Genomic DNA, 26,423 nt, shown 5'->3' on the forward strand with positions numbered 1-26,423 from the left:
TATCGAATAATAAAATACAATTATGCAGCAAAAACGTCTTGTGTTGACAAAATATATCGATTGATGTTGTCTTTGAAATTTGCTCACGTTCGATTGCAGAAACACGATCTCTCTGTTTGATGCATAACTACGCGATTATTAATTTAGGTCATTCTCAAAGACACGAGGTATTTATATTGCCACAAATGGATTCACTTAACGTCGCGCTAAGGCGGACGTCTCAACTTTTTGCACGTGATATTATCGCATTTAAATACCGAGCCGAGCTGACTCGTAAATCAACATGTTTTTTTATTCAGTAAATTTTGAAATTTAACAACAGCCATGTAAAAAGCACGTTAAAGTTTTAAAAAACACGAAGATCGCGAGCAACGCGGAGGGAAACATTTTGCAATATATTTTAGCTCCACTTCTCGCGAATTATTTACCACGCGTATGTACTTCCTGCTGCTTCGTGTTGTTACTAAGCGTCTTACATAACGAGTTTTCTCGAAACCGACTTCGTTCTATTGAAATTTAATTCCTCTCGGTTTCGATTCACAATGCGAGAATCGAGAGTGACCTTAAATAAAATCAACCGTATTGGATTCGCGGAGCAACACATGCGCGCGTGTGTATACATAAAACGGTTGCATAATCAATCGAAATTCCAAAGAGCTTACCGTTTTCCCGGCGAAGATGCGCTCTCTTCAAGTTTATCTCCTTGAAGCGAACGGCGTCTTTTTCCGAGCCGGTGAATCTCTTTCTCTTTCCCTCTCTCGACGCAGGTTGGAATCTTCCACGTCGATACACGCGTCGGACAGGAAACAAACCTGACAAACGTATAGCGACTTCGTAGCTTGGAGCGTTTCTTTGCGCGGCTGGTGTCTGTTCAAGGACACGGGATAACGGTGTCACCAGCGTCGAACGAGGCAGTGGGCCCACAAAGCGGCGGTTTTCCTTCGAGCGTTAGCTCCCGATGACCTTTCCCTCTTGCAGAAAAGCGTGTGCGCTGACTCGCGTACCTGCGACGGGAAATTACACGCGGAATCTCTCTTCTTTTTTTTCGCGAGATAAGACCTCGATAAGTCCGCGAACGGAACGCGATCGTGTGGCGAGGAACTGGCTGCCGTGGCGAGAGACCGTGGAGAACAAACGCGGTTGAATATATCAGTCTAGCGTGTTCGTCGCGGTATTGAGTGTTGTGCGAGAGCGTGTGTAGGTGTAGCCTACTCCTCCGCTAGTATGTAGATATGTGGCTTCGACGTTGGTCGCGTGTGGTGGGGTCTCTCGCGTGTGTCTTCTCGCTTTTTCTCTCTCGTTTCCTCGCGTGTGCGGTGTTTCCGTCTTTCTTTCTCTCTTTCCCGCACGATCTTTGCGCACATGGAAAGTAACGTGCGCGGGTGTGCGTCGCACGTGAAATCTACGCGCGAATAAATAAGCGCCAACATTTTCGGCATCAATTATCGTTAATTGAAGTGACGCGACCATTCTCTCTCGCGGTAACGGGAATCTCGCCTCGGCGTGATGACACGAGATACCTTCGAATTACAATTGTATGTAAATCGCGTAAGAACCGTAATCAATTTTGGTGCGCGTTCGTCCCGATTAATGACTATGTAATCTCTTCGCGCCGTGATCGTTTAATATATGCGATTCGCTTGTTAATGCGAAATTTCGCATAGATCACAAACTCGCTCGCGCGTCAAAACGATGTTCATAAATAACTTCCATAGATTTAATGGACAAGTTCCAAATTGTTCACGTGTGAAATCTTTTATCGTGACTAATATTTTTCTTCAATTTGTCTGAGGCAAAAGAGGTACGCTTTTTTCATAACAAATCTACGAAACGTGTGAACTTGATTGTTTTGTTTAGTTTGTACAATTTATACTTTTTGTGCTTTCTATTTTTTTTATTTTTTATTTTGTAAGTTTTTCACGTCATAACATATAACGTGTGGCATAGTACTCGCGACGGTACAACGGGAATCGCAATGAGATAAAAATAATACCGAGACTTACGTAATAACTATTAATGAGGAAGTGTACTTACTAACCGCTCTAAAAACGTTTATTGACCAAATCGTTCTTTGTATTTGCAAAGAGGTTTTGGCTACGCACGAGTAAATGGCGCGCGTGTATGTGTGTGTGTATTAATCTATGTTAAAGAAACATCGTGAATAAGGAAGACGACCGCCTACGTTCTCTTAGACTTAGTCGGTTCAAATTTAGAAGCTCGTGAATTTAGTTCCTGATAGTCGCTACTTTCGCAAATATCTATTGCATGGATCTAAAATTAAAGCGCTCACCACTTTTGGGTCAAACAAGCAGACGTCACACACCCAGCGTGTCTTACGGAAGTCGAATGGTTGAAATTCTAAAACGAAGCTTCCTACACACACACGTTATTTTATAAAATATATCGCACACGTGTGCAAGTAAGATTAGAAGCATTTCAAATTAAAAAAAAAAAAATGTGTGTAATATTGTACATCTGTATTGTTTCAATTTTTACATTTTTCACGTAATATGAAAATTACGTGTAAAATCTCTGTGCATAATTACAGTCACGTGAGTCTGTTGATTAGAAAATCGATCGATATTTGTCTTGACAAAGCTGCAATGTTTTTTATTTATTATCGAAGTTCTCTTTTCTCGAGTTTTCATAATTCGTGATCTTGTACATCACGATTTTTTTTTTGTTGGAACTGGATTTTTTACGTGTTAAAAACTTGCATGTCTTAGATTAGACAATACATGTCACTCGCGCGATGGGGATTCACGTGGCAACTTCTCTCCCGGGAAATCCCGTGTGCCCTATCTTTCATTACGTCGATAAACGTGAGAATCGTCTGTTAATTTTGCATTTTTCTCGCGCACTCTCGGTTTTGATATTGCGTCACAAAGTCAATTATTCACACAACACCAAATCATCTTAATCAACATCTAATGATCCAACCATGTTAAATCACTTGTTTTCAGAACGGCGTAACATGGGATATAAATTTCGAGTATAGCGTTACAGATTATATATTTATAGTATCGATAAACACACACACACATTTGTGTGGTGAATGTAAAAAAATTGCGACATATTTCTTAACGCGGCAAAACATCTAAGCTACGCCAATGTGTCATTTCGCGTGCGTCGGTCTTATCTCTGTTGTGGACATATTTTTTCATTTTATTTCGCAATCGCACGTGCATTCGCGCGGGCGTGGGTCGAAGTCTATCAGCTAGATTATTATCGGAAAATGCATGCATGCATTGTGTACAATACTAATTTGTTTAGCGCAGCTCAGAACCTCGTGAGCCATTGCTTTAACCGTCGGAAGGCAGTCCGGTTGGTCTTTTCGATCGTTCAACCTGGTCTTGCTTCGTGGAAAAGCTACGAGGTCGCGTCGTAACTCGATCCCGGGAAGCGATTCCTATGAATTTTCATGATTTGTTAGAATTGACGGTAGTTTACGCGGAATCAGACCGCGTTTTCCACGCGTTGCGCGCGAGCCCGTTCTTGGTATACAAGGTGCTCTCGCGTTCTACCGGTTGCACCTTGTGTCTCAGAGGAGACCGGAGTAACGGGCGCACATTATACTGCACATCTGCATACGTGTCGTTTTATTATGTAATGCATATGCAATGTGTAAATAACTACGTTACGTGTAACAATGTGAGAGTTTGTCTCACAATCCCGCTCTCTCGTTATATACCACAGGCGTGTGTTTTTTTACTGTTAGAGCACATGAAAATATATGATAATACATGTAAAATATATATTGAATATATCAAAGAGAAAGATATTGTACAATTCTGTGTGTAATTTGTAGCATAAATAATTTCGCTGCGCGGTTTTGTTGGAAAATTTACGCGACCTCTCCGCGGGCGATATAATGTGTGTTGAAAAACATTGTTAAGAAAATTTATTTATTATTTCAATTTTGAAAGTTAAACGTGCGTGTATACACATTCACTCCCACAATTGTTGAAAGATTTATAAAACCTCTGCGTGGTAAAAAAAAATTGTTTAGAAAATGTACTCGTTGTTGTAATATTTTACGATTTAAATACGAGTTAATGTGCGTATATACGCAAATTCCGCCATATCGTAAATTACATGGCGTCACACATGCAGCTACCATACTTGCACGCAAGCAAGGTCTCAATTACTCCGACGTGGTCATGGGTTGATCGATAATAAAACCTGTCGTACCGTACAGCATATTGGTATTCGCGGTCGCTTTAAACTGCACGGACCAATGGTGGAACCGGTATGCAAGAGCGCCACGCCCCAGCAACCTCAGAGAGAGAGATCATCACCCTGGATCAAGAAAGGATGCTGCCGAGGAGGCAGATCTGAAATTGTCCCGGCAATCCAGGCCCACGTCAATCGTTCACGTGTCAACATTAAAACCTTCGCTGGAATCGAAATGGCTTGATTTTTTCCACAGAGCGATATTTATTGAGTTGTCGGAAAAGTCTTAAATCTTTTCTTTTTGGAGTTTATAATTGAGATATTGATTTTAAACATAATCTCTTTTTATGATAATACAATTAATTTAAATGTAAACGCTATTCTGATAGGTGATCTTTTGTCATCTTGTGGATAGTGCCGTTATTCCCTTCGAGAATTTTTGTGGTCTCACCACGCGCCAGCTCGTCAAATCGGTGTAAAAGTTTAACAACTCAGTAGATGAAAAAGGTCCTTTGGGAAAAGATCGCCGAACCCAAATCTTTCAACCCGGTCCCCGAAGAGATAATGTGTCCGCAATGTTTTCTTTATAGGTCCGTTGATTTATGGAGTCAGGTGGTTTTCCTTGACATTTTACGACAAGGTTATTAATAGATTTTCTTGTGACGTATTTTTTGAAATGTTAAAATTCTCACACTTTTTGGGGATTTTAAAACTTAAATTGTGAGTTAGTGAGTATTCAGAGTAGTTGCCCGAGTAAACCATTTTCCATAAATTGTCTCGTTTTGAATGAATTTTGTACAAAATTAATAAACTTTTGTGCGTATTTTTAGAATTTCGCAGATCAGTAACTTGTTTGAGAAAAAACCAGACTCTCGTCTAATCATCTTTATGTTATTTGTCAAATTGTTGACATTTATCAAGATTACAAATATCCCGATACCCGGATCGGAAGTCTTATTATACAACAACGAAAACGATTGAAAAAAACAAAAACGATTTAAGTGAGAAAGTTGCTGTTGTCGAATTTTGCGTCTTGTCAGGTGCAGCGTGAGTTCATTTGTGCACTGATTATTACGATTGCGCAGTGTGTTGCGCTCGGCACGCCAAATGCGAACAATAAGCGACGCGATGTTGTCTTCCCGTTGATGTCGCGTCTAAAGTTTCGTCTTATTCGAATTACAATTGCTGACTCGGAGAAACGACGATGATTGTTCGGATGGGAAGAGTTTTAAGTCTCGCGATCGAGGTAAAACATTTTATCGTACGCGCGAGCGCACGGGGATTTCGTGTGGCCGTGCCACAAACCGCCATACTTTTCAAGCGCACTCATGCGATTCGAATACCCTCAACAAAGAGAATGGTATCAAAATGGCGGCTGAAGCCGAGCCGCGCACTGCTTAGGATTAACATGGCGGACGAGAACTTCTCTGGCTGATCGCTGTGGAATTTACAGCGATCTTGTCTCGAGGGAAGTTCTCACCGAGAGAAGACCAGACGGCCGGCTTTGCCGGCTTCGATACGGAAACATTCGATGTCTGGGCCCCGCGATATCTTGAAACAAACGCACGCGCAAGAGAGCACCGCAAGCGCCGAGAAAGAAAGTACCGACTACCGGTAGGGTCGACGCCCGGCGAAGGCCGCTAACGACGCCTAATCTTTTCCAAGAAGCTGTCACAACACTCGCCGCTCTTCTGGTATTGGGCCGCGTTTACAATCAACGTTGCGAACTTTTCGATTTTTCTTATTAAGACATGTTGTGCGCAGTCAAACATTTTCAAAAGAACGCTGAATGAATTTACGTAACGTAAAACGCAGCGTTTCCAAACAGAAATTAGACGGGACGCGATTGAAAAAAAAAGTAATATTCTACAGTAAATTTATAGTAAACGGTTTTCTTTCTTGAAACGCAGTAATCGTAAAAACAGTTCGGAAAGTATTTAAAACAAAAAAACAAAAAAACAAAAAAAAATCGTTTTGCAACACAAGTGTTAATAAATACATATGATAGACCCGTCGCGTCTATTGTATTTAACGGCCGACGCTATCCGCGTCGCCTAGTTAATTAGAAGAATTAATTAGCATCGGCAATAAGCAGCACAATTAATATGCGCGAGCGAGACGTCTTCCTCCGGATGTCGAGGCGCTGTCGAAGATGTCGCGATTTTCGGCGGCATCGACGCGCGCCACACCTTCCTCGACCACCTACGGCGATCGCGCACATCGAATTAACGTAAATATCGTGTATGGGTCGCAATCGCTCTCATTCGATCGATTCGATCTTAAACGTCGTTCGAGTCTTCAACGATTCTCGAAACCCGATCGATCGAGATACCTATGGAAGGACATTTACGCGCACGTGAAACTCCGTTTCTCTGATGCTGCCGACATGTGGCATTGTATTCATAATAATGGTTCTCAATGGCATTCCGTTTTAATTCATTCATTCGACGTTTCTATGAGAGTTCATTCATGCAATTCGATATTTTTATTGTGCCCATGCGCGCGTTCTCTCTCTTTAGAATCCCAGCAACGTTTATAGGATGTCACAGAAAATTTTTTAAATTATCTGAGTTGTGTGCGTAGTGTTTTTTTATTTAAGACGTTATTGTTTAACGTTTAAGACAATTTAAATTTAATTGAGTTTACAAATGTTTTATTTATTAATTGCCAGATTATATCAGACGTTTCGCGTGTCGTCTCGTCGTGAATATCGTTTACGATGAGAAAGTCAATCGAGTGATCGATCGCGCTCGTGTGAAAATTTTTTGGACGTTGACACGCGACATTAAATCGCGTCATTAGAATGAGCACCTACCTCGCGCGAATCCCGACGATCGTTTCCGACAGGAAGTCTGACCGAAGAGGAAGCTCCGGACTGCGTCAGCAGACGTCGCTTCTCTACCGTTTACACCTCTCATGCCTGAGCTCGTGCCGTTTCAACTACATTCATGGCTTTCGCATTTGCCCGCGCGGATTCGCCGACAAAGAGACCCGTCGGCACGGAACCCGCGTTGCATTTGTGATCACCTGACACGCTCCGTCCATACTTCTCGCCGTATTGTCTCGCCGGATTGTTTATCCTGTCATTTAGGGGTCAGTTGCGACTTGATTAACGAATCAACCGGACGATATAACGAATTCGATATGTTAGTCGCTCCATCTGTTGCCGATGACAATGTGTAGCAAGAGCACGCGTGAATATAAATTGTTCTTTCGTTAAATAAACAACAGGACATAATAATAGACACTTGAGAGAAGACGTCAGAATTTTTACAAAATATTTTTGAAATATTTTACAATCAAGTAAAATCCGTCAGAATTCACGGTTTTTACTTTTAGGGCGCCAATAAAGCGATTCAGAATCAATTTAAAATATCACATTTGACATGTTTCCCATGTTTGTTCTTGCAAAAGTGCAAATTTATCTTCTCGGTGGATCCCGATAAATTTCCGTAAATTTCCGTGGAATTGGCGTCACAATAACAAGCCCCGCGTGCACACACGCGCGTTTCACGCTCTCTCGTGAGTTTCCGTGCGCGCCGGTCGGAATGTATCCACGCGATTCGCGATCGACAAATACACCGCCACACCCTTCCGTGCCGCTTCCGCCCTTCGTTGTGAGACGTTTGCAGCAAATTGGAACCTCCCTTGCCCTTCCTTCCAGTAATTGGCAAGCGATGCGCTGGGGCGTTTTTCTCGGTCCGGCCCCGATCCGTAATTGCGACGACCGGCCGACGAACAAACACGCCGTGTACACGCATAGATGGAGGAGAAGTCAACCATCTCGACGCTCTGGAAACGACCCGGGAACATTCTAAACATATTACTTCTTTCTCTATCGGTGCCTGCTCTGTGTGAGGTTACAAATAATTGAAGAGCTCGTTTCTCCAAAACCAGTTTCTGTTCGCTTCTGCAATTTGTCGTTAACGTCGCAAAAAACTCGACGGATCGCATACTCGAACAGCGCATATATGTGTAATATGAAAACGCCATCGCGTTTCGCGCGATTTATTTACAAACAAATACAATAATTGTGTAATTTATTTAAATATTAAATTTTGCGTCGGATTTTTTTGTACAATTTTTTTGAATGGTCGTTTTTATCATTACACGCTTCATATAGAAAAGCAAAAACGAACTTGCGTGCAAGTCTAGCGATCTGTAAAGCGTGTTCCGGAGACACAAAGAAATTATACGGAGTCAGAGAGAGAGAGAGAACACGGCGAGCGGGCGATTGAAAAAATGCTTAGCCGGAAGTTGGCGTTTCTCCGTTGCGCCCTGTCATCTCGCGGCTCGTAAAAGCTGCTCCTTCCTCACCTCTTTCGCTCTCTCTATTCGGCTGCTTCCTTGCCTCCCCGACCGATGACAGATGGAGTGAAGACGAGATCGAGAGCGCGATTCACTCGACCGGATATAATTGCCCCGTTACTGATTGACTTTTGCCGAGCGGTCTTTTGTGCTTAACTTGCCGACCTCGCTTACATCCCCCGTGTATCGCCATGACCGACTTCTCGCACCCGTAGACTGACGTAATAATTTTAATTCGAAGTATTGTTCGAGCAATTAGTATACATTGTGACAAAGAATTCAGATGAGAAGGCCAATGAGAGTTTACACACCGGAACTCGGTGGCGTGTGCAGAAATCTTTTCACTCTAAAAATAATAATTTCACGTGTTTCGCTAATTTCGAATCGTTCTCAGAATTACGTCTAAAATTTTTAAAAATACAATAAAGAAAATTAACAGTATCAATAATAATTAAGTCGGATTGTGTGAAATTTATTATACACCTAGTGTCTCGTGAAGTTGCATCTCACGCGTCTCATTGTGCAACCGGTAAAAATGCTTGCATTTTTCTCGATTCGGTGATTTCTGTCGATCCGAGAGAGACTTCTCACGTTTCCTAATTTCCATCGTTGTTTCTCCATCGATTTAACGACGGCAGTTTATTTCGATTGATCGACATACGATATCGACGGCGCAGCAGCTAGCAATCGCGATAACAAAAACTCGATATAAGGTCTCCCGAGTTAAAAAAAGATCACGCACGTGATCGTGTGTGCCGCGCCGCGTCGTGTGTGTTATTAGTAGGTAGCTTGTTAGGCGGTTCGGTTTGCGGGATAATGGCAGGTATTACAACACGCGACCGTTATTAACTCTTCTGTATGCGTCCCGTTCGGTCGTGCATCGCCACCCGTAAGCCCGTCCTTATCTCACCTTCTTCGGCTCGCTCGGTCTCCGAGGGAACACCCCGAACGCGCAGACGAGATATAAATCATTATTCATAATAAGCTCCCGCGCGACAAAAAACCCAGCACCGACAGATCTTAGCTGTACGCTAAATAATCGCGTTCTCGTGGTTCTCGTTCCACCGGACGAAGACCGTCTCTCCCTCTCACATTGGAGACGATTGCCGCCTCTCTGCTCCGGGATTCGGACGATTTCTCTTTAACTTCTCCTCGGATCCTCGTAAAAGACGTCCGTTTTACAGAACTATTCTGAAGAAGAATATCGAGAAAGAGAGAGAGAGAGAGAGAAAGAGAGCAGTGACAGTAGTAGAACACTTTGCTCTTTGCAATTTCGATAGACACACTTCGTGTCAATATGTCTCCGGTTATTTTCTTGTGTCAATCGTGTTCTTTCTTTTGTTTTTTTTTTTTTTTTAAGTATTTAGCTGCAGAATTCACGGCAGATAGGGTTTCGTCCGAGCGGAAGACGGCTCTCGGCGCGGTGAAGAAACACGTCTTCATTTTAGCGGTCAGAAGGCAGGCGGTGACATTCCGCGGGGAGAGAGGAATCGCGGAGGACGCGAACTCCGAGCCGGAAAGGACGCGACCCCGCACACGATGGATCGCAAAACGAGGGGGAGGGGGGGGATCGACGTCCTGGAGGACGGTTCTCCGCGTCGTCGTGTGGGTCCGAGCGTTCCGGACATAGCACCGCGTCCCCGCGTTTGTCCGGGGGTTTTGCTGCAACGCGACCCGAGTTTTTCGTTCGGATCTCCTCTGGCGGTAACTCGAGGCCTGCCAAGCCGGGAGTGCATTACACGCAATTAGACGCCAGGGTGGCCCCAAGGTATGTCCGACAAACGGGCCCCCCTTTGCCTGGCCCTCCCGCCAGGTTGCTCCGCGCGCATCTCGTCGAGCGTTTTCCTTCTCGTTTCTCTCCCCGGCTCTTATCGCGCGGGGGAGGAGGGGAGATATCTTTCTTCTCTCTATAGCTCTTCTTTTCTTTCTGATACCTCGGGGTCTTGAGAAATCGATTTCGTGCTTGGATTTCTCCATCGGGAGAAACACTGAATGAACATGGATCGACATAACTATCTCGTAAAATTGCTTTTCAAACCGCCTGTAATTATTCGTATGTGACTCAGAAAAAATGTTTGTGATTTTTTATTATCAAATTAATTCGAGAATTCGTACAATATCTTTTCACATCTCAACGTTATCAAATAAATATGAATAAATCTAATACATAAAAAATAGAAAAAAAATACGTTAAATATCGCGTGCGATTTACTGTTCCTTAAAAAAAAAAAAAAATCAAATTGTATCAAATGGCGGTGGATACATTCGATAGAATCTTCACCGCGATAGTTCGAACGACAAATACGGCCGTGGTATGCGTGTCGCTTTTACGTCTGCAAAAATGCTCGCCCAATTATATTTGTTTGTGTGCGAACATGTGTTTTTCACGCTCTTACGGATAGTCAATGGAGGCAGCGATTATCGTCAAACAGCATCGCGTTCGAGTGAGATACGTTGAGAGAAAGAAGAGGATGACGATGACGACAATGAATAGGGAGAGATGTGAAGGAGGAGATTCGCGCGCAAGAAGCGATGGCACCGTTTAGTGCGAGATGTACTGGCGCGCGCTTTAAGTGTAATTACCATTGGTGTAATTAATTTAGTTAAAGAGCATTAATTTACCGCTCTTACAGGATAAAAGAGAATTATGTCAAAAGAATTTCACTTGTCAGTGAAATAAATGAGAAGCGAGAAAACACAACGTTTTGGATCGCTCGTTCCCTGATCATCGCGCGCATAAACGAAAACCGTCCGAAACTTGTCGATAAAATAATATATAATCGCTACTGTTTTTTTTCTTCTCAAAGAGAGCGCAATTCCGGCTTGCAACTTCGACTGTCACTCCGACGTTCTGTTAAATGAACGTCTTTGCGTTTTGGATCAAAGAGTCGAAAGAAGAAAAAATGACAAGAGAAAACGATAAGTACAGATAAACCGTATTCCAGAGACATATATAAGAAAGACACGAGTAGTAATTGGAGTGAAATAAAATACCGCGATGAATATAGTTCCACATTATTATTGTCCGACGATTTTTCGATCGCTATCTGATTTTGACACTTGATTTGAGGTCGAGTGGTCTGCCTTTTATTATTAAATGAGCGTGTGCACTTTATACGCGCGCTGACAAAAACCGAGACAATTTTCTCGGTGCGAAGATGCACGCGATATCTCAGACAGAAAAGCAAACACACCTGAATGGCGCGAAATTGCGAGCCGAACACGCGGAGACCATGAAATGCGTGGTCTCAATGGGATATTCGTTTCGAGAATAACACACGGGTATATTATGGGTAAAAGCCCATCTTCTGCGTCTCTTTTCTTTTAACAAGCTACTGTTAAAATTTTTGAGATGTTCGGAGAGATATTAGGAGCGAAAAAAGAATATAACTTGGTAATATATCACCTTAATTAAATGAGACAAAAAAAACAGATCTGGGAGCTGAAAATTAATTACATATGACACGCTAGTGCAAATAATAAAAAAAACATGAGCAATCGACACTATACGCGTTTAAAGAGGAGTGTCAACAACAAAGTCCGTTGGCACTAGCCGGTGGTCCAATTAGCGCAGCATCCGATGACGAACGGACATGTGCGCGGGGTGGCTGAGAGCGATTGTCGCGGCCGCCATATAAATTTCTCAGCACGAGAAGACCACCGGTAGGTCTAACTGTGCACACACATCGCAGACTTTCTTGCGTGGTGCTCACCGCCGCCGGTCGCTCTAAAGGGTATTAAAACGCCTTCCTTGTAGGCCGACCGATGATTGCGCTCCGGCGACAGTTACTATCTGGAAACCGCCGCCTCGCGTAAAGCGACGAGGGCTCAAAGCGGCTGTACAGTTAAGTGTTGCTTAGCAACAAGATTGTTTTTGCCGCGTCGCCGAATGTCCGCGATATATACCCCGTATTCCCACGGGGGCAAGAAAAGCAAACAGAAGATGTTTTTTCAGTACTAATATAAAATATATAATATACTTAAAAAATAATTAAACTAATACACGTAATAAGTAGAAAATGCCTTTTGTAGTTGTAACGCATTATTTTTGTTATTTTTATATTTTGTAAAATATTGTTATGTTATTATTATTATTACATTTACTATTGTGCTTATAATAATATTCAAAACAGAATGCAAAAATAATGCGTTTACAAAAGACATTTTCTGTCGCTTGCCGCCCGTCGTTCTGTCCTCTGTCGTTTGTAAGTATAACGGCGGTTTAATGGAGTATATTCGTTCGAGCGGAGAATATATTCGCTGAGAAGGAATTTTTATATATATTTATTGCAGCAGAATTTTTCACATTGATTCTTTCACCAAGTTTCGACATGATTAATGAGTTTTTTTTTTTCGCCAAGTTATTTCACACTGGTATCGCGCGCGTGATTTATTCGCACGTGAAATTATTTGTGTGCGTTCTGTATCTATTAAAATCAGAAGGTTAATTTACGAGCGAGCACATACTCTCGCGCACACACGTAAATGCGCGCCGCAGTTTCTAGTGTCACCGAATAGTTTATAGCCGTTTAATGTTCATTTCGAAATAATGCAAAATAGAATTACCGAGGTGAAACTTTGCTTGGCAAACCATGCAACAATGCGATTATCTCTGTGAAAAAGATAAACCTTGCACAGCTTGCTTTTCGCGTGGGCTATCTTTTCTAACGGACGCTACATTTGCGATCGAAGTCTCGTTTTTTTCTTTTTGTGCTCGTGCGGAAATCACGCGTCACCCGACAATTGGAATCGATGAGGATGTATACGCGGGGGGTAGAGACCCTGAGTGCTCTGACCTCTCGTCTAGCGAGAAAAAATGCGGAATCGCGTAGGACGATCTGGCTCCTGGCCAGCCAACGATCTGCCGGCCACTTGGCCGCCCGTTTCGAAGTGACTCGCGAATAGCCTTCGGTTATCTTACCAACCGCCTACGACACGCGAGATTATTGTAGTTTGACTGATGCGATGGGAGTCTGTTGCGCGTGTTTCGCGAGAGGCGACGACTAACAAACCGCTGCCGTTTCGATACTAGTGATCCACGCGATCCCGTGACTCTCGGTATGTTTCTGTCAAAAATATAAATGATCGCGAATGAGTGTGAAGCTTATGTCAGTTTCGAGAACGTTACTGTTTACTGCGCTCACATGATGATTTTTTCCTGACGCACCGTGAATAAAAATGACGTGCACGTACGAATAAAATTGTAAAATTGAAAGCGGATTTTTTTGATTCCGACCAGCGCGTTTTTCGTGAAGTTTGGTAAAACTCAGAAAAAAGGAAGTAAAACAAAACGCTTCATATTTTAAAATTGTTTTCAAGGAGTGTAAAACATTTTCGCGTTTTTTTTTTCAAATAACTACGCGACAGATTAATTCACCGACATAGTAAAATACACGTATTTGAAAAATGTTCAAAATTTATTTCGTGCGACGAGTTTCGCGTCACGTTTTTAATAAAACTTACTTATTAGTTTTATTTATGAACGTCGCAAAAACTTCGCGTCGAGAGCTTGCTCTTCTTTCTCTCTCTCTTTCTCTCTCTTTCTCTCTCTCTTTTTCTCTCTCTTTCTCTCTCTCTTTTTCTCTCTCTTTCTCTCTCTCTTTTTCTCTCTCTCTCTCTATCGTGAACTTTGGATATGACAGTTTGAAACTGTGCACACGCGATGCTTAGTGCATCGGCGATAAAGCGAGCGTTTGAAATTGCGGCGTCCATGATGCTAATTCAATGTGTATAAGCCTTACGCTAAAAATATCTTCTGGATATATATGCACGGCAAGTGCATACGTACAGAAAGAGATGAAGTATAGCAGAACGAGTATAGAAACTTCTCCCGCTCTTCTCTCATCTTTTTTGATTTTCGAAAAGTCATTTATTATCAGTCATTTGTATTTTGTATGTTGTGTCGACACAAAATATATTTGTTTTTTTCTCGTTTGTTGTTTTATCTCAGGTACCATGGAAGAGGACGTACACAACTCTGGGCAAAGGGATGACATTCGAAGTAGAAAGAAAGAAAGACCTAGCATTAGAAAATTTGTGAGAAACGGTAAAGAACCTCAAAACGCGTATGACACAAGAACACACGCACTCTAAAAACTTATTTTAATGTTTAACATTGCTCTTTTTATAGTTTGGCGTAGAATGAAAAAAACGACTGATGGAAGCAATCACAGAGAATCAGATAACGAAGACCTCTATTGTACGTATTCAATGGGATTTTTTTGTTTTAGTTATGTATTTTTCTGTTTACTAAATATTTTAAACTGCTTCTTTATCGTGTACTAATATAAAAAACTAACATAATCCACCTACGATAATCTTAAGGAATAAACGCCGTGACTTATCGTCAGTTGATAACTCTTGTAACATTTGTAATGTGTGGATCGTGTAACTTTATGATCTTAATTTTTTGTGAAAAGGATTTATCGACAAAACTATATAAAGTGGTGCACAAAGAATTATTGCAAAACTCATGGAATTGTTTTTTTCATTATTGAATATATTTTTTTATTATCAATGATGTGTCACACACGAGATGTCGCTACTAATCAAATTTTCTTGTAAAATACAATTTCTATCGGCAAACGATAAATGATATTTATTTTTAATTTATTTGTGCAATATCGTAAGTCTGCATGCAATGTCAACATAAGCGTGATATTAACGGAGTATAATTAAAACACTGAAAAGTAATAAAAAGAAATATTGGAGAGATAATAAAAATGTTAATGCGATTTTAATGCTACTATATTGCTGGTTGGTCGAACTTTTATGTGTAAAAAACTTTTTAATGTATCAATTTATCACTTCTGAATGGAATTATGCATGAAATATTCAGATACGTTCTCGAAGTTTGGCACTATAGTCGTGATGAGTTTGTGGGTGAAGTTCGTAACTCAGAGCAAACTGTTAAATTTGCTTAAGAAAATCTAATGCAAATAGATGCATAGACAATCACATGGTTATACATGACGTCTTATCATAATATAAACACTGTATTAATATGTACCGTGTATTTCAATTAATCAGAAGCGTGTAGCAATTCTTACGTAGGACCTGACACGTATATAAATGTGTAAAATTTTTATGCGGTATAAAAACTGCGAAATCTCTACAATAGATAATAATAAAACGAGGTCGTTTATATAAATATCTGTCGTACTACAATGACAGCTGTGTAAATTTTTGTAGATATTTGTATCGCGATATTAAATCTGCAAAGAGACAAAAAAAAGTGAGGTCGTATCTCGCGCATTGTGTATAATAACAGTCGACGTTAATATACATTTATATAAGAATGAGCTTTACGAAAAGACAAATGGTCCTCTAAAAGTAATGACCGTTACATTTGCTTCATTATTTTTGTGTTTATCATTTGTTTTTTCTTCAAAGAAAGCGCCACGAGCTTTTTGAACACTTTTTATACCATTTTCTCGCGAACACACATTAAATTTTGATTGTGTGTGTTTGCAGTTGATCATTTATCTTATCAAGCGAACTGTGTGCCGCCTTAGAAATTTATGACAACTCGCGAAGATCTACGAGTGACTTTACAACAGGCAGATAGAACTCGCGCAAGGTGAAACTGTTCGCCGACTCGCGTGCAAAACTCGCATCAGATAGCGCGCGAACTTGTATCGTGTCCCTGCTAGGGAATTGTCCCGTTTGTTGGACGATATTTCGCCTATTCGTCCTACAATTCTTGTCTCTCGTACAGAACTTCAAGTCTTGTGCAATTAGCATTTAATTACGATACCAAAAAAGTACCACAGAGTGATTTAGTGACGCGTAAAAACCCAATAGTCGTTTAATCAACGAATTGAATGGAAATTCATATTAAATGATCGGCTCGCATTGGCTGGCCCTTCATTTGTTGTTGAAATTTTCACGAGCTTATTTATTTAAATTTATTTTTTTATACAAATATTCTCTATTACAGTCGGACACTGATGTGTCAATCTTTTAAGTGGAATCTTTTTGTGAATTTGTGTGATTAGATTCGCTCTCTTTCTTGTTTCTCGGGCAAGAAAAATAAAAGTCGTGATAAGAAGACTTCGCGCGTTTCACGGAGATCTCTCTTTTCAGCTCGGTTTTAACTTTCTTTCTGATATTTTTACTCTGTCCCGAAACGTCTGAATCACTCTCTACCGAGCGTTGCCGTGATACTATTTATCTCCATCCTGGCGGTCTCCTTATCTAACAGAAACGACTTTCACGTCCCGCCATTAATCCCGACCGGGAGTCACAATTAACTTCGCCTTCGGTGCGAAAATGAAAAAATCATACTGATTCTTAAGAACCGTCCGCGGCCGTGTCTTCCATCGTCGGTTTCTTATCATCTCAGCCGCTGGATAACTATAAATAATGGAAAACGCTATCTCTCCGGAGAAATTGCGCCGCTGAAAACTCCTTGTACAACCTCTCTCTCTTTCTCTTTTGGTCTCTACAATTTTACGTCGTAATTGAATACATTTAAATATACGTAACAAAGCTGCGCCGTATGCAATTTGCATTATTTTATTTTGTTGATATTCTCTTAATAACGCCGTCATTTTTTTTGTCTCAACTTTTATCTTGTTTTTTTAATTGAAGGTGACAACTCGCTTTTACATTATTATTCCCATGTTCGTTCGCTTTTATCTTTTTGCAAACTCTTGAAAAATGCAATTACACGGAAAAAGAGATCATCGCGTACGGAATTCTATATCTGGTTACGTACGATTACATCAATCGTATATGAGATCGTCTTACACATGCAATAGAGTAAAACATTCAATGATCGGCACTTCTGAAAGATCTGTCAAATTTTTGTCTTTAAAGTACCGACTAGAATGAATTGTGAAATAATGATGTCAAAAAAATCGAAATTAATTCAGTTATATTACGTGTGAAAAGCAAGCTCAAGTAGCGCGCGCCGCTTTAACCGCTGCTCGATTTAATTGAATCAGAAAATGCAGCGAGCGAAACAGTTTTCAACATTTTCCACGCCCGGTGACGTTCTCTCGTATCATCTCTATGTGTGTCGCTTCTGCGACTCCCTTTCGCCGAGTTGACTTTGAAACGAGCAACAACAATCAGTAGTACACGCCCGGGAGTAGATTACTTCGCCCAAAGATACTTTTACAGCTGCGACGATTGTTCCTCTCGGAACACCCTCGCCTCTCGCGTTGCCAGTCACGTGAATCTCCACGTTAAATTACGGAGAGCGACCGACGTTGAAAGAGTTTCTCGTTGAGAGAGCTGAAGCACAACCCCACGTGCACTTGAGTAAAAGAGCATTCTCGTCATACGCTTATTAGTATTCAACGTGAAACGCGCAGTCAGCGAAAATGGAGAGTGTGTTTCAGACTTCGCGCGAAACAACGCGAAGTGTCGCGGAAAAAGAGCGCGAAAGTGACAAAATCGTCGTTTTGCTTAAATTGGATATTCAAACTGTTTAAGTTGTTTTTTTGCGAGACGACCAACCAGTGCTGCTGCGATAACGACGAGATATACGCGACAACAGAAACGAGACTCGATCCGATACTGCAACGAACTTTGTAGTCGGCGAGCTCTTATTTCAACACGGAAAAACAAGATGTGAACTTCTCGGCTTTCTCTAATCCGTAATCACACATTTCGACTCCAAGTTTCGATATTTCGATGTAAGTAAAACCCGCAAAGCCTTCCTTTCACGTTTCATCGATTTCAATTTCCCCGCTTTCGCGGCGTCAGTGACTCTGACGGAGCGCGCGCCACGGTTGACAAGAAACCAAATAGAGAGACGGGGTGTGCAAAGGGAGATAAGCTATTTATCCGATCTTCTCGAAGTTTAAAGAGTATAAGCGTGTGAAAATCTATTATATATATATATCGGAAGTTCATTTCACTTCCTCTTACGAGACTTACTTATTGAAGAAGATGAACTTTTCACGAGAGATCTAATAAGGATCTCGTTGATCCTCGCGATTGTGTTTTTATTACATTCGCGATCATTATTTGTACTTGTAATTTGCGACAGAGATCATAAACAACTGACTAATTAATTACTTAATAATTAGGCGCATTGAAATGTGAATGAGAGATTCTCAGTGCGTACAACATCCACAAGGACGATTATTTCGGCCGACAACTGACCGACCCCGAATTTCAGATCAAAGGGAGAGGCGTTCAATTTTGATATATGCCGTGGTCTAAATCGGTCCCCGTAATTGCCCTGTCATTGCCACAATCCAAATTTGCACCGATATAACCCAACAGCATTAAAGCCACTGCGGTTATCGTAAATTGGGGCAGGACTTGGGGAAGGAGCGTGTGCGGCGGTCACGGATTTTGCCACTTGGGAACTTCTGGTGTGGAAGCAGCAATATACAGTTCGGGAGGAAGATTAAAACTGACCCTGAAGGCTCAGACCCTAGAGCATCGACCCCTAAAGCGCTTTAACGTTTGCTATTTGCTATGTTTCGCGATGTGGCAGCGCTCGTCAGCCGCGATTTACGTCATCTCACACACGTCTTGTAATATAATCGCAGTTACAACTACTGTGTGTCTTCTAAAGCAGAGTCTTCTCACGCACGATGTGCGGTTTGCGCCATAAGATTTCTATGCAGTTACGTGATCAGTTGGAAGGCACTGTTCTAAAGGAAAAATAACAAGGCTAGATGTGCGCGCAAAAGGTTTTTTGTAACGCGTAATTACATTACTTGCAGTTGCAATTTACATAACTAGCACAACAGAGGCGCGCGCTATTATTGTTTCTATTTTACCGTGTAGCGTCAGAGAACTTAACTTGTCACCGCAACGACAGCTGCTATATACGTCTTACAAACAATATAATACACATGATTTACACATGAGAGATATCATAACGCATGAAAATCAAACTCGGAAAATAAAAGAAAAAAAGGGAGAATGGAAAAACAACACGTGACAAAAAAAGAGTAAAAAAGAAAATATTATATATATTATATATAGATATATATGCCGTATTATATATAGATATATTGTATTGTATTATATATAGATATATATATACCACAATCACGTGACCAAAGTCGGTGATCCCGCCGCGATCGCGCGGCCGAGATCAGTGCCCCCGCCGCGGTCACGCGACCGAGGTCAGTGCCCCCGCCGCGGTCACGCGACCGAGGTCAGTGCCCCCGCCGCGGTCACGCGGCCCAGGTCAGTGATCTTACTGTAGGTACACAATACATATAATACAATATAAAGTATAATATAAATATATAATAAATTATATGTATAATATATATTATTATAATTATATGTATAATATATATTATTTAATGTTGCATATAATATAAATTACAGTCACGTTATTTTAGTTACGTGTTGTTTTTCTACTTTTCCTGTCACGTGACTTTACTTTATATATATAGTCACGTTTTTAATTGTCTCCACGTATATGACAAACTGTCAAAATCGCTTTTGTGTCATTATTTACTCTCTCGATCTTACCGATTCGATTCGACTCGATTCGATCAACCAATTAATCGGCAACGCGGAAAAGAGGCATCAATAGATGCGATAGATTCGACTCCGAAACGCGTACTTTGCCGTACACATAGATTTTTGTATATAGGAGGATTTGAGTTAAATTCAATACGAAGATTTAAATCGAATGTGTTTTGTTTTTAAATACGTGCCGTATAAGTTCATTAACGACGGTATTTGACACGTTAAATAAGTAGTTTACAAAAAGCTCGCATCTTTCGGTACCGCGCATCTTTTTATCGCTTTTCGATGCAGGTGACGTTTGTAAAATTGCGCGGAACTCCGTTGGGCACGTTTCACTTTATTGCAGCGGGAATATTTCCGCGATATGCGCGACGACAAGTTTCGTCTGCTGCACCGCGATCTGCTGTTCCGTCGACCTCTTCTACGCAACCGTGGCTTTACTCTCGGTACTTTATCACCTTCATCTTTCCCCCGGGGGAACTTTTGCAATTAACGGCGCGACAGTCGGAGAATGTTAATTTGAACGCGTTACCATTCGCGATGGCGAGAGTCGTCTCTTCCGCTCGCTTTCGCGCCCGACACTTTTGGCGCGCAATGTGATTACTTTTCCTTCGGGATGTAAGACGGTTTGTTCGCCTGTCTTCTTTCTTTTCCTTTCCGGCGCTTTCTTCGCGCGCGCGTCGGAAAATGTTTCAGTGACCCCCTCTCGTAATTATCGGAAATCGACTTCAAAGTCGTCGAGGCTTCCGTTTTATTCCTTTCTCTCTCTCTTTGAGTTTGCGGTATTAAGCGAGATATATCGGGCATTAAGTGGGCGGATTTCCGTAACGCCACTTTATCCCGGTAGGTATCTCGGTATTCCACGTGTTCGCGAGAGAGCTCCCCTTTAATCGAGATGCGGAATTTCGCTCCGCATTTTTGGCGGGCGTTTCTCTGAGCTTCCGATCCCAACGGATCTCCGCCGACACGATGCAACATTCTAAGCATGAACAAGTGGACTACGTTACGCGCATCATCGATCTTCTATCCGCGATGAGAATAAAATCCGTGCACACGCGTGTATGTGTTTGTGCCACGTATCTGACGTCGCGCATCCCTCCGGAAATTGGCGGACGAAGCGAGCGCAAAATGGATCGCGCGCGACACGATTTTACTGGCGAAATCCCGGCAGTTACTCGCACTTACCCCTCTCTTAAACGAGAATCGCGCGCGCTCGGGGAACCGCTTGCCATTACGGGTGCTCTTATGTGCCCGTCACCGCAAAATTGCGGAGCCAGCGCGGCCAACGCGCGTGTGAAAAGGGATCAAGCGCTGCATCGGAAGTGAAGCGACGACGAGAAACGCGCGAGAGAGAAATATATTCCACACAATCGCGAGAATATTCGCAACGTTTTATCAAAAACAATATTTACTGTAAAAATAACATTACGTTTATTGTGCAATCTGGCTTTTACGCATGTAGTTTTTTTTTTACAAATGTTTGCATGTATACATACATACATATATACGTACGTACACGTGCGTGTGAGACAAAACTATTTTTTGCGCATTTTATTTCAAACCTCTCTTGTTACCTGTGTAAACCTGGCCGACGTAGAATTCAATCAACAGATTTTATTAGATACAGCATGTGCGCTCTATCTCTCTTTCTCTCTCGCTTTTATAGGGAACAAAATTTCGGAAAAATCTGTTCTGACTGAAGTAGCTTGGAAAACGTGGATAAGCGCGATAAAGCCTATTTTAAAGCTCTCCACGTTCCAAAAAGATGGGAAAAGCATCTATTATTTCCGCCCGCGAGTTTAAAGCGGGATTAATCGCACATATCGCGGTATGTTTTTTTTCTACTATCGCGTTATTAAACAATTTGCGGTGCTTATTACGACGTAGTCGAAAATAGCGCGAAGTCGTGATAATCAACAGCGAAATTGAAAATGTGTCTGTTTACATTCGCGACATCACTTGATATTTTTTTTACCATCGATTGTTTTACTAATACAATTTTGCAGGCGCTTATTGCGCTTAAAAATATAATACGGAAGTCGCGGAAATAAAAAGCAAAATTGGAAATGTGTCGTCGTGTCCATTTGCATCTGTGTACGTATCGAGTTCTTCGTCACACGTACACAACACCACCGGACGGAATAATGTCTCTGTCATAGTTGTGTCGGAATAGCTGCCGACGCGCTTAGCGACGACGTCGGGGACTGAATCGTGCACACACGTATGTCCACCGCATCATAGTTGCACGAAGCAATCCAACTCGGGCGCGTGTTGTGAAGGGGTGAGGGGATGATGGGAGCGGAAATAGACGCGGTTTCACGAGATTCGTTTGGCAAGCGGCGAAAAAAAGCGAAGCTCTCGGCCAAAGGAATGAATCACGCGCCCCCGAGATCCGTGAAAATAAAAGCGGAAATTGTCATGGCTCAGTGAAATTCCGATGAAAAAAGAAAAATTCTTACGATACGCGAGGTCAAATTACTACTCCGAAAGAATCTCCGACTGACGTTCATTCGATCGATAATCTATATATACATCGCAAATCTGTTAATATTTGCGATGTGTATATCTAACAATGTATAAAGAGTAGGAGAGAGAGAGAAAGAAACACAAAAAGAGAATTTTGTTGCTGGGACTCTGCCAATTTGTAAATTTTATACACGGCTGAAAATGTAGGTTTCAATTTTGCAATTCTGTGGCGTTACAATTATAATAAAAGCACGCACAAATTTACCTCTTTCTCCCACTGGTCTCTCTCACCGAATATTGAATATATTCCGCAATAAAATTATTTCCTTTGCATATCACAATTGCGTATCGCGCACACATATAACTGCATAAAACTCGTGATTAAACGCTTAATAACATTATTTCTTTTGATTGGAATTTATTTTTCGCGTGTTTACATTACACGCACATATTCTCGAAATATTGTGCGTGCAAATAATGTTTTTAATAAGTTTCGCAAATGAGATACGTAATCAAAATTTCCTGTAAATCACGTGAAACAGTCGCGAAACAATTATTGTTTCTGTGATTGCATTTTAATTTCTCATCAATTTCTATTTGCACTTTCAGCGCCATAGTACGTATCTATTCGTTTCTTTTTTACATGCCGCTTTATTATGCATCGTCACTTGGTTGGCGAACGTTTGATTCCTCGTTATATTCCTCGGATAATTGAATTTCTTCTTGTGTTTGGTCTGACACGGGAGGATTATCGGCGCAGATTCCAATAAATTACTCGATCCTCAGGCTCGATCCACTTTTCTCATCTCCCGAGAGAGAGTTTTGTTCTTTTTCTTTGTGCGAAAGACCGCTCTCTCGATAATCACAACTTCGCGTCATTTTATGCGAGCCGCGATAAATCGGACGAAATGCCGCGTCAGATTGTGATTATTATTTTTCTACGTCGAACTCTGTTTTTTTTTTTTTTTTTTGTCGTATTATTTTTTCATGTGTGAGAGATCTTACGCGATGCAGAAAATTTCATCGCGCTTCGGCACAAATGCGGACAGCGCGAACCGCCGGCTTCTCTTAATAACGCATAAAAATCTGCATTACAAAACAACAGATCGTTATCCCGTTTTTCGCGCCGCGTCTTTGTTTTTCTCGTAATTTTGCCTTTCGCATTCAGCGCGAGCGGCACGAAAAAGTAGATCATAGTAGTCCTTGTCGTTGATGCGAATTAAATAAATATTTATTTTCATTATTTAATAAAAAATATTTAATAAATTTAATTAAATATGAAAACAAATATAAAAGTTTCTCTTTACAAGCAAATATTTGCTAGCGATACAAAGTCAAGCGCGCTATCTTTTCGAGCGTTTTCTCTTGTTGACGGATGCAAACTTCCCTCCTCTTTCTCTGCCATTTTCCAGTATTGTATGTCTTTGATCGTTGTCTGTTCAAATTTGACCTATCGATAAACAGCCAGCACTCTCTGAGCAGGAGAAAACGAAAAACCGTACCTTTGGGACGGTCGAGCAAACAACATGCATACAATATGTAACAAACTCTCGAGTCGTTTCTTATGGCTGTTGTACGTGTGTACGAATATTCGAAAATACAATATCCAAAATATATCTACGATACACTTTTAGTTCTCACATTATTCAAATGAGAAATTTCAGTATGACACACGTTGCAATTGCAGATTTATATCGGCGCGACACTTTATTGCCACGCTATGTCTATGATAAACGATATTTGTACGAACTAAATGGGAGGCCGTAATTTTCGCAAAAATGTGACTTTGTTTGAACACCGTTAAAAGATTACTTGTCGCGCTTGTTTGATCTTTTATGTTACAGGAGGCTGTTTGCGCGTTGTATCTGCGAGAATATTTGACAAGACACACGACAGCTCGGCAACATCGATATCCCTCGTTTAAACAACGAAAGAATCGGTACCCGAGTACGAATCAACCGCGCGCGCGCACACACGCCGATTAAATTCTTCGGCAAAACGCCAAAAAAAAAAAACGTGATTTATCGCCGCGAATTTTTCGCCACGAGTAACGCGCGCGCGCGTGTGTGTGTGTGTGCACGCGCGCACGCGAGAGCTGCATTTCCCGTCACTCGTATAGTAAACGAACAGTCGATACTTGCGCGTTGCCAGATGCGATGCTCCAACCAGATGCGCCGTTCAGCGTGATAGTCGCTTTCTGGCGGTATCTTCCTCTCCCCGAAACCGCACGTGACGAGATTGCCGAACGAGGGCGGATGATTGCTCGCAAAATCAGCGCATCGTGCGCTTCGCGTTTGTTCTCAGAAAATCACACAAGGCGTTTGGAAGGATTTTGTAACGGCGCTGCAGTGCAACAACGAAGTGTGCGCCTCGACGAGAAACGTTTCCGCGTTCAATTTAAAACGAAACAGATTTGTGAAAATTACATCGCGTAAAGAGAATTCCCATCGTTGAGAGCGTCGGGAGGGAAAGAGAGAGACAGATATTGAGCGTTAGTACAGTCACATCAGTATGCCGCTTCGTAGTTCTTAAACAACGGAGATCCTTAATTGACTTAAACTACTCGAAATCTCGTTATCTTACCGGTCGCAAGTTGCCGATGAGTTGACGAGTCGGTTTATTCGCTGGGAACCGAGAGTTGCCGTCGCTCTCGTTTTAATTAGATTTTCGGCGCATCCGCCGGTTTATTAAAGCCCATAATGTTTCTGCGAAACTTGCAGCATCTGCGCGTCTCCGTCACGTATATACATCACGTGCGTATTTCGCAAGGACGAGCGAACTCGAAATATCTCGAGAGTATCGAGGGAGGTCACCGGATAATGTAAAAATAATTGCAGTCTTCTTAAATCAATGTTGCTTTTTACTGCTCAAGGGACTACTTTAATTAGACATCCGATGAGTTAAAAATACAATCGATATATTTCTCGAACCCCGTCGGGGCACGTGTGTCTGATAACGTTAAATGTTTTTTTCTAATCTCGATGCAGGTCTGTGTGTGTGTATGGGTACCTTTTGTACGTCAAAACTTGCGGTGAAAAATCAGTTGCGAAATGGGGGAGGGTGCGCGATTTTGCTTCCGAAACACTACCATCGCTCGAATGGCGATAAAACGAGATTGAACTTTCGGGATTGCAATTACGATTTCTCCGTAAAATCCGGAACGCCTTTAGCACCTCGTAAATGGAAGCTGCGTATGGGGATCGGGTCCGTGTGCGCGCGCGAACGTAATACAATACAGGCTCTACTCAACTGTTCGCAGATCGAAGAGAGAGTCCCGTATGAAGCGGATGCGACGGGGTTCCTATTGTGTCCCATCGTATCCAGAGCTTTGATCGCGGGTATTTCACAGGTCACAAGTTAACGGCTGGCCAGTTTTGTCTCTCTCTCTCTCTCTCTCTCTCTTCTCTCGCTAAATGTTACCGTTTTACGGGTAGACTATTGGCGCGTCGAGCTTTCGAAGTGCGGGGACAGAATTACGTTCGACGTGCTCGTTTGTGCGTTTTCGTCACGCTTGATGCAAATTTATGGACGACCGCTGCTAACAAATTCGTCGGGTCGCGCACCGGTCTGACCGCACGTCGAATTTCTCTACTTCGCGCGGTTTCTCGTTTGTGTCGCGTCGGCATCATCGAATCAAGAAACGCTCCTCGACGACGTGATTAATTGATGATCCACGCTTTTGCGCGCACACGCACACACGAGGAAATTCAATTTAATTTTTCTCTCTCGCGCGCGAGGGATCGATTTAAAAAAATAATATTATTGTTGTCGGCCGGCGCATTAAATACGCGCATATTGTAATGAGAAATTAGCTGTACTATAATAACAGCGCGTATAACAGCGAAATACCAGGTAAATGTGAATTTCATGCAAGAGCACTTAATCCGACGCTGTGATGTACAGCACGCATATATGTAAAATGTCGAGATGCACAAACACCAAGTTCCGCTCATTTGTAATGCGGCACGTATACTCGCGTCGAATATAATACGTACATTCGTCACTAATGGAACAACATTTTT

The 26,423-nt window shown here is 41.8% G+C and overlaps 1 protein-coding gene across 2 annotated transcripts in view; it reads left to right on the plus strand.

Moving 5' to 3' along the window:
* The window catches only part of LOC109863273 (Kv channel-interacting protein 1), a 146,039-nt gene that overhangs the window by 19,537 nt on the left and 100,079 nt on the right, over positions 1-26,423 (plus strand). The window contains exons 1-3 of one of the 2 annotated variants that reach the window (XM_020443512.1): positions 13,467-13,539; positions 14,432-14,527; positions 14,612-14,680. In XM_020443512.1, coding sequence (XP_020299101.1) covers positions 14,437-14,527; positions 14,612-14,680 — 160 coding nt within the window. In that variant the 5' untranslated portion in view covers positions 13,467-13,539; positions 14,432-14,436. Of the gene's footprint in view, positions 1-13,466; positions 13,540-14,431; positions 14,528-14,611; positions 14,681-26,423 lie in introns of those variants that run through there. The other variant, XM_020443515.1, reaches the window with a different exon arrangement.

Source organism: Pseudomyrmex gracilis, unplaced genomic scaffold (genome assembly GCF_002006095.1).
Source record: "Pseudomyrmex gracilis isolate BER0280 unplaced genomic scaffold, ASM200609v1 scaffold_11, whole genome shotgun sequence".
NCBI classification, from domain to species: Eukaryota; Metazoa; Arthropoda; class Insecta; order Hymenoptera; family Formicidae; genus Pseudomyrmex; species Pseudomyrmex gracilis.